Source organism: Myotis brandtii, unplaced genomic scaffold (assembly GCF_000412655.1).
Source record: "Myotis brandtii unplaced genomic scaffold, ASM41265v1 scaffold105, whole genome shotgun sequence".
Classification (NCBI taxonomy): Eukaryota; Metazoa; Chordata; class Mammalia; order Chiroptera; family Vespertilionidae; genus Myotis; species Myotis brandtii.
In genome coordinates this window covers 1592594-1601814 of record NW_005353538.1, presented here as the reverse complement: position 1 = coordinate 1601814, position 9221 = coordinate 1592594, and the positions used below count along the sequence as shown (strand labels likewise).

The 9221-nt window shown below is 52.9% G+C and overlaps 1 protein-coding gene across 1 annotated transcript in view; it reads left to right on the top strand.

Annotated features, from left to right (window-relative positions):
* The first annotated feature begins 620 nt into the window (after window positions 1-620).
* CD3E (CD3e molecule, epsilon (CD3-TCR complex)) overlaps window positions 621-9221 on the top strand; it is a 10295-nt gene continuing 1694 nt past the window's right edge. The window contains exons 1-7 of the mRNA XM_014539136.1: window positions 621-663; window positions 773-880; window positions 2887-2907; window positions 3855-3869; window positions 6324-6347; window positions 7057-7275; window positions 8560-8735. Of these exons, the coding sequence (XP_014394622.1) occupies window positions 832-880; window positions 2887-2907; window positions 3855-3869; window positions 6324-6347; window positions 7057-7275; window positions 8560-8735 (504 nt within the window). The 5' untranslated portion in view covers window positions 621-663; window positions 773-831. The remainder of the gene's footprint in view (window positions 664-772; window positions 881-2886; window positions 2908-3854; window positions 3870-6323; window positions 6348-7056; window positions 7276-8559; window positions 8736-9221) is intronic.

The window sequence follows — 9221 nt, the reverse complement described above, 5'->3', positions numbered from 1 at the left end:
TTGCTAGAGTATGAGGTAGGGATAATAATACCTACCTTACAGGTTGTTTTGAGGATTAAATGAGATATATTGGTAAAGCCCTTAGCATGGTGCCTGGTGTAGAATAAGCATGTGATTCATGCATGGTTAACAATCAAGAAAGGCTATATTAGTCTATACACACCAGCAGATTTTGACACTCTCACTCTACCCTCTCCAACGTTGAATTTTATGTTTTTAAGCATTTTTATAAATATTATAGGCCAAAAAAATGGCCTCTCCTGGTTTTAAGCCAACATGTGTTTTTAAGCCAGCAGCTTTGTCAGTAAGATCACAGCACCCACTGCTCCCAGCCCACACCGCACAGAGCTCCTCTCTTCCTGTCACAACTCGTTTGGGGGAGGGGTGTCTGGGAAGGGGTCTCCAATATGGGGGTGCACTGTGCCAGCCCCAGCAGCTAAATGGCATGTACTGTTCACTGCACCCTCAGTTTTTCCAATCCTCTTGCTTGTCCTGGGAAAAGAGATGAGGCCCAGCTCCCCACCAACACAGGTGGCTGCCTCTGCCTCCACCAACCGTTTCCAAGTGACGTTGAGCCCAGCAGGCCCAAGGCTTCCCCACCCCCCCACTTCCTGTGTCGGCTCAGAACCCGCCTCCCCGCCCAGGTGCCTGCTTCGGGTGATGGTGCGTCTCCCTCTTCCAAAGGCCCCTTCCCAGCCCAGCACTGGGAGCAGTGGCCCCGGGCCTCGTCCTCAGCGGGGGTTGCGCAAAAGGCCTTTGGTTTCTCTTCCAGAAGCACTAGGCCAGCGGGCCTGCGCCATCTCCGTTCAGTGAGTGTCCAGGGGGAGGAAGATGCCATCGGGGAAGCTCTGGCACATCCTGGGGCTCTGCCTCTTATCCGGTGAGTAGGACTGAACGAAAAGGGCAAGGCCCACGCCTACCCTGGTGCCGCCCGGAGGTGCCAGGGGCGTCAGGCACTGGGAGGTGTAAGGAGCTGTGTGTGCCACGGTAGCTGGGCTGGAGGCTGACAGGGAAACGTGGCCGGGTCCTCAGAGACCCATCGGGGAGCAGCCAAGGAAAGGAATGGGGTGATCAACTCTCCTGAAAGCGGGCTCTGCCTCCAAGAAGGAGCTCCTCCTGTCCCTGGACTCCCAGCCCTTGGGAGCTGATTTGAAGGCGATGAGCAGAGCCGAGGGTGCTCCTTGGTGGGGGGATGCTGGCTGGTTGAACCCCAGCTCTGCGCAGGATGTAGCCAGCTTCCCACGAGACAGCAAAACACCCCATAGTTTTCGGTTCTTCTCAGTGACTCAAGAGCTTTCCATGGTGTAGTCCTTTGTGAAGCAAAGCAGAATAATGGATGAGTAACCAAGAGTGTTTTCAATCTCTATATATAAAAGTCTAAGTGACCGTTACAACCGGCCGACCAAACAACCGGTTGACTGGTCGCTTTGATGTGCACTGACCATCAGGGAGCAGACGCTTAATGCAGGAGCTGCCCCCAGGTGGTCAGTGCACTCCCACAGCCAACCTCCCCCCGCTGGCCAGGCCAAGGGGTCCCACCTGTGCACAAATTCGTGCACCGGGCCTCTAGTATCTCATATAAGATACATTTCTTTAAGGTTGCCATTTACTGAGTTCTAGATACCCTGTAAAAAAAAAAAAAAAAAAAAAAAAAAAAAAGCCTTCACATGTATTAACCAGGTTATCCTCACCTCCATCTTGGAAGTTAAACATCGCCTCCTATTTTGTAGATGAAGAAACCGATCCTCACAGAGGTTAAAGAACTTGTGTAAAACCACACGGGAGTGCTGAGCTGACCTGGGAGCTGCCTCTGGCTGCAGGCTGCGCCCTTAGTGGCTGCACACAGAGGGGCGATGGCTCCCGGAGCCTGGTTTCAGGGCCCTGGGAAGTGCCCCCGGGGGTCTCCCACCACAGCCACCTCCGCGGGGTCTGCACGGCCTGCTCCTTCCTGAGTGTCTCGAATGTGCACACACGGCCCGGACCTTGTTAGGCTGCAGCTTGGGCTGGGGCTCGGGATAGGGGTTGCGATTCTGCGTGTCTAACAGGCTCTCAGGCTCAGTCCACTCCTGGTCCTGGTCCTGGTCCTGGTCCCAGGGACACGTACTGAGTGTCAGGGGCAGGAGTGGCTCCTGAGGAAGTAGCGGGGCGTTTCCCTTAGAAGCCTGTAGGGTAAAGGGTGCTTTGCAGAGAGAAAAGGAGAGGGAGGGAAGGAGGGAGAGAGAGAGAGAGATTATCAAAGACCCACGCTCTCCTGGCTATTTGGCCCCAGGAGGCTGTGCCCACCTGCTGTGGGTGTGGGAGAGGGCAGAGGTGTGGTCTCAGCCAGTGTGGGGGCTTTGGGTTAGAGGGGCCGGGTACACAGAGACATTCAGGCAAACAAACCCAGGGCAATTGGTCAGGGTGCCGAATCCCAGTTACTGCAGAGCGAGGGCCGGGCCTGGGAGGGACCAGGCTGCATCCGGGAGTAACCAGAGCCTCAAACATGTCCATCTCCCAAATGCAAAACCAACGGAAACACTGAGACATCGACCAGCAGGAGCAGGAACGAGAACGCCCGACGCCGCCCCCCCCAGAGCTCGTGGGCCTCCTGGGCCAGAGACCAGTTTCCACCCTGAAGGCCTGGCTGCCGTTTCTGCCGTCACCCAAAAAGCAGCCCAGCTTTGTCTAACTCCTGTTTGTCAAATGCTGTGTTTTCGGGTTGAGTGAGAGATGCTGTCTTGCTCTGCTTCACCCCGGATTGGCCAGGAGTTGGGGTACAGGAGTGACTCACCCGCAGGGTGTGGGCAGGACGATCAGGTGTTCGGAGAGGGTCAGACAGGACAGGCGCTCTGCCCGGAACTGCCGGCACCACACGCTGACTAACTCTGTTTTCTTATTTTTTTCCAGTTGGCGCTTGGGGGCAAGAAGGTGAGATACGCGTTCTTTCCTTGTTATGAAATCCCCCACATTCTTCCTGTGTGTGAGGGGAGCTGGCCTCCCACAGGGCTTCCACCCACACGTAGCAGGGGTTGCTGCCACCTGGTCCTTCGCTTTTCCTTCCGAAGTCTGGAGAAGGCCTGGCTGTGGCCGGGGGGAGGGAGGTCACAGAGACCGTAGGAACTAGTGAGTCCTGACCATTCGGAAGGAAGCAAGTAGGACTAGTACATCGAGCAAAAGTGCCAACCATCTAATTGCTTGCATCCCTAGTTGGTGTGAGGTGCTGAGGAGGGTATGTAATACTCGTGCGCGTGTGTGCGCGTGTGTGCGCGTGTGTGCACATGCTTACGCGTGGGCCTGGCCTGCGCTGCCGGTCTCAGTGCGAGCAGTGGAGTCAGTGTCCCAGTGTAAATCGGCTCCTCCAGACTGCGCGGCGCGGCTCTGTGTCCAGGCGGTCACGGTGCGGCCTGCTGTGTCAGTGTCCTCGGGATCTTTTCTTTCTCTTTTTTTCCATGCAGTGTGCTTTAAAGTTCATTATTGACAAACGGGGTGTGTCCGACGCACGGATCTGTTCCAGGGTAGCTCCTCCCTTCCGCAGGCTATGGCCGTTTAGAGTTGATTTCGTTCAGATTTGGTTTACGTTCAGCGCAGACCTCCTCAGCACACGGGCTGGGTCTGCTTCTCCCTTCTCCAGACAGAGTGACAGCCAATCTGTTACACGTACGGTGTACAAGGTGATGATCCGGAATATGAATTGTGAAATGATCACTCAGAATTCATTTGTGTAAATGACCGCCAGTTGTTTAATGTAGGACGTAGGGCCCCAACCCGTTTTCACATGTGGCCCTGGGCATCTGGAGACCTCGCCCAGGGGAGCAGGATCTGATCTTCCAGCCGCTATAAGTATTGCTAATGGTTTCTCCTGCTTTCTTTTTCAGAGAATAAAGAAATTGGTAAGAGAATGTTTGCTCTTTACAACCCCTTTTCAAATGTGGAACCAAATGGTGGTGAGGGACAATCGCCATGACACACACTGAGGACCAGAACTGCTGGAGGAAGCGCGCGGTCCTCTTGCAGTGGGCGTGTGGGCTTGTTGCTGTCACGTGTGTCCCTGAGCATACACTCCGGGAAGAAGATGCCTGTGGGTGAGGTCAGAGCCACCACAAGCGTTTGTGTAAATCGTGGGTTCACTGCAGGCAGAGACGGTGTCTGAGTCACCTGGCCGGGCACAGAATAGGTGCTCAATGCATATTCTTTGAGTGAATGAGTGATCAGACACATGAATGCATCATTAATTCCCTCCCCTCAAGAACCAAATGGCCTGTGTGAGAGAGAGACGCGTGGTAGCATAGTGTGTTGTATGCTATGAGGTGGGCAGATGCAGAGTAAAGTAAAATATAAAAAGAGGAGTGGCCAACTCTACAGAGAGTCGCTGGGGAGCGCTCCCCAGTGGGGTTATTCCTGAGCTGAGTTTTAAACATTGAGCTTGTATTTTAGGGGAAAAGAGTATTATAGGCAGAGGGGAGGACTGTGCAGGACGAGCTGAGAGTCTAACTCTGAGGTTAGCTGCCATGTCTGAGTCCTGGCAGGACTGGCCTGCTGGGTTTCTTTAATAATTTATGAAACATCTCCGTTCCCCAGCACCATCGTGTGTAAAATGGAAAGAATAATGAAACGTGGTTTGCAGGGTTGTTGTGAGGGTTGAGGAGTAATTCTCGTAGAATATTATCTGGGCTATGGAAGACGGTTGGTGAATTTTAGCTGTTATTATATGGGAAGCATGCAGCCTAGATAATGGGCATTGAAGCTTATTGAGCATGGATGTTCTGGATATTACCCTAAATATTTTACCCGTTTCCTCATCTAACATCCCCATTCTACAGAAAACCAAGGTTAGAAAATAAGTAAATAGTCCAGTCACAGAGGTTAGTGTAAACGCAGGCTTAGCTGACCCTGAAGCCCCCGTTCTACGCCGCTGTGAACACTGCGTCTGGGTGCGAATAAATCTTTGTGAGCAGATCCTGCTCCTGAGCATGAACATCTAGGCCGTTGTGAGCATGTGTAAGTCTAGGCTCTGCTGCTAAATTTGTGCCGATAAAAGTTGTGAACCATTTTCTTTACACTTTCTTGTCCACACACCAAGCAGTGAAATGTCTACTTCCTTTTAAATTATTTTATGTATGATTTCTCTTTTATTTAACATTTCTAAAAAATGGCAGCGCTGAAAAATTGTTCCTGAGTCAAAATAACACCGCTGCCTGTTGTCCTTATGCTCGGCTCCCAATTGGCAGCAGGTGGAGAGCCGTGGGGAACGGCTTGTTTGCATTCCCTGGGGCCTCAGCAGAGAGCCGCTCTGTTCTCCACGGAGCAGAACCTTCCAGGGAAGGAGGGGAGAGCTCACCTTGTTCTCACGCATCTGCCCTGTTCCACCCCTTCTCGCCTTCATAACCCACCTCGTCCTCACAGGTAACTGGTGAGGTAGAGGTTTTATAGCTCCATTTTCCAGAAAGAAACTGAGGCTTAGAGAAGTAAAAACGACTTGCCCTTGGTCACAGCCTAAGGCAGATCTGGAATTCAAACACAGGACTTCAGACTCGGCCCAGTGCCCTGTCCCCAGCAGCACCTGTAGCAAAACACCCTTAACAGAGAGAGGGCTGTATCTCTCTCTATATATATATATATTTTTTAATTGATGTCAGAGAAGGAGGGAGAGAGAGAAAAACATCAATGATGAGAGAGAATCATGAATCAGCTGCCTCCTGCATGCCCCCCACTGGGGATCTAGCCTGCAACCCAGGCATGTGCCCTGACCAGGAATTGAACCGTGACCCCCTGGTTCATAAGCTGATGCTCAACCCCTGAACCTAACCAGCCGAGCAGGCTGTCCCTTTGCACCACCCCCTCTCCTCTCTTCCAGTTGCCCTATCCAGGCTAAAGCACAGCCTAGTGCAGGCCAGGGTCCCAGCCACAAGTCTTTCAAGAAACGAGCCCTGCAGCCCCCCAGCCCTGGGGGAAGTCGCCCGCTGTGGGGAATGTGCTGGATCCCCAACTCAATAGGGATTTCGGTCGTCCTCCCTCTAACAAATAATTGGGAGTTGATAATATTCAGGAACATTTAAAATAAAGCCACTTTTTATTGGAAGAACCATTCCCTTAAAATGTATATAGTGCTTCCCATAATTTAAGGGCACACACTGGTATATTCTCAATTTGATGGATGTGAGTTGTATCTGTAAAGTTCCCCATGGACTAACTACATATGTCCCTTTAAGGCTCAGGGCACCCTGAGGATGGGCCTCTGTGGGAATCCCTGGGGACAGTGTCCAGTCTCACTTGAAAAACGTTACCTACAACTTAAACTTAAACCAGGGTATTTCCTGACCATTCTCTCCTCTTCTCACTTCCAGGTGACGTTCCACCTCCTCTAAAGAGTAAGTCAGCCCTTCGCTGAGGTGTGCCTGGCAAGGGTGCGAGTCAGTGTGGACAGAAGGAAAGGAGTCGAATGAGAGATACTCCTGAGAACGGAGGCCCTCCCCACAGTATCTTCCCAACTCCTGTTTCAGAAGCACTGCAAGCAGGGACTTTCATCGTCTCTCTTTGCTTCCATTCTCTCCTTCCCAAGTCCCCATGTCCACACCTAAACACTAAAGTCACTTTCAAAGAGTTGCCTAGTCCCTGTTTTGCGGGGAGCGGGGGGGGGGGGGGGTTGTTGTTGTTTCGTTAATCCTCACCCAAGGATATTTTTTTTTCCGTTGCTTTTCAGAGAGAAAAGAAAGAGGGGAGGGAGGGAGGGAGGGATGCAGGGAGAGAGAAAGAGAAAAATCGATGTGAGAGAGACACATTGATCGGGTGCCTCCTGCACACTCCCCAACCGGGGACAGGGAGCAAATCCAACCCTAGACCCTTCCATGTGTGGTCTGACGCCCTAACCACTGAACACACTGGCCATGACTGGCCTCCCTTTTGCATAACCCCGCTGTCATGCCCTTCAGCCAGCAGAGTTCCCTTTTGACAACAAAATCTAAGACCCGAATGACAGATGACTTTCTGCATCTGGTTGGCTCTTTGGTTGCTACTTTGCATTTCCTGAAACCTTACTGGTTTCTTCTTCCGATTTCCCTCCCTTCTCTCCACCCCCAGGATTTAAAGTCTCCATCTCCGGAACCAGGGTGGAGGTGACATGTCCTGAGGACCCTGATTCTGAACAAATAAAATGGGAAAGAAATGGTGTGCAACTAACCGACCAACAGGAGGAACACCTATTACTAGACAACTTCTCCGAAATGGAACACAGTGGCCATTACACCTGCTACAGAGGCAACTCGAACAATCGCAACTATCTCTACCTAAAAGCAAGAGGTAATGCAGGTCTCCAGCACAAACACGCCTAGACTCCTTAGGGAGGACCATCGCCAAAGGGCTGCTCCATTCCCCCCTCACCCAGCTCTCAGCCCCGGCCCCTCTATGCCTCTCCCACACTCAGTACTGGGACTGTCTGGGCCTCAGGCACCCACGTTTTCTGCAACTTCGATTAAACACCAATGCGGGGGCGGGCGGGGGGGAGCCGCATAAAAGTTGTGAACCATTTTCTTTACACTTTCTTGTCCACACACCAAGCAGTGAAATGTCTACTTCCTTTTAAATTATTTTATGTATGATTTCTCTTTTATTTAACATTTCTAAAAAATGGCAGTGCTGAAATGGTGAAACCTTACTGGTTTCAACTATCTCTACCTAAAAGCAAGAGGTAATGCAGGTCTCCAGCGCAAGCACGCCTAAACTCCTTAGGGAGGACCATCGCCAAAGGGCTGCTCCGTCAGCACTCCACCTACAACTTCTAGGAGACGGGAGGGGGCATTGCCTCGTGGCACTCCCAGGTGATGGCACCCCAGTGTGAGCTTGCCTGATGCTTTATCCAAGTGTGCGTCCTTCCCAAGGGTGGGCAGAAGGGACTCAAAGATGCTGCAATAAAATGGCATCCTGGCAGCAGCTAACATTTACCGGTGCTTAAGTTTCAAGCACTAGACCATGGACCTGCCTGGGACTTGTTGTTGTCAATCCTCACCCGAGGATATCTTTCCATTGACTCTTAGAGAGCGTGGAAGAGAGAGGGGGAGACAGAGAGAAACTCGAAGTGAGAGAAACACATCGATTGGTTGCCTCCTGCACGTGGCCGACTAGGGCCCGGGCCAGGGAGGAGCCTGCAACCAAGGTACCTGCCCTTGACCAGAATTGAACCCGGGACCTTTTGGTCCACAGGCAGATGCTCTATCCACTGAGCCACACCGGCCAGGGCGGACTTTTTTTTCTCATGTCATCCTCCCAACAACCATATGAGTGAAGTATCATGTTATTCCCATATAGACGAGGGAACAGAGTCTTTGGGGTTGAAAGCACATTCACCGTTCTCACAGCCAGTGAGCAATGGAGCGGGGACTTGAACCAGACTGCCTGACGCCAGAGCTTCTCCCCGTAACGGCCACACTCTGTGGTGGTTCTAAACATACTGAACGAGGCTCGGCTCTAGCGGTGGCCAGCGTGCGAGGTTTGAAGGGAGGACCGCTTCGTCGGTCCCTCCCCCGTCTCCAGCGCCCTGTGTCTTCCGTTCTCGGTGACGTCTCCCCTCCCCACGCCCGCCCGCAGTGTGTGAGAACTGCATGGAGGTGGACGTAATGGCAGTGGCTGGGATCATCGTGGCCGACATCTGCGTCACCCTCGGCTTGCTGCTGCTGGTGTATTACTGGAGCAAGAACAGGAAGGCCAAGGCCAAGCCTATGACCAGAGGCGTAGGTGCCGGCGGCAGGCCCGGTGGTAAGAGCGCGGTTGGGGGGAGGAGAGGCCGCAGAGGGGGCGTCCAGCCTGGGCAGGGTGGGCAGCAAGGCCACAGCCGGTGGAGACGGCTTCTGTAGAACACTCACTGTTACCGAGATCTTGACACAGGGTTCCACCTCAGATCGCCCTTCTCCTTCCCACCGCAGAAAAGTGCAAACCGTTCCGCATGGGCACGGGCTCGGGCTCCCTCCAGCGCCTGTCCAGGGTCCGGAACAATTCGACTCCACCTGCGGGGGGGCGGGGGGGGACCTCGGGACACTGGTTCCCGCCTTTTCCTTTCCCTTCCTCCACGAGAAAGGAAACCGAGGAAGGACCTTGAGCTGAGGAAAGTCACAAATTGATAAGAGCAGTGGGGGCATCCGTGATGGGCTCAGAGAAAGAAAGGAGAAGAGGTGGCGGAATGGAAGAGGGGGAGGGAGAGGAGGGAACACAGGGTTTGCCGTCCTCCATCTGGTCTAATTGCCTAAGATTGG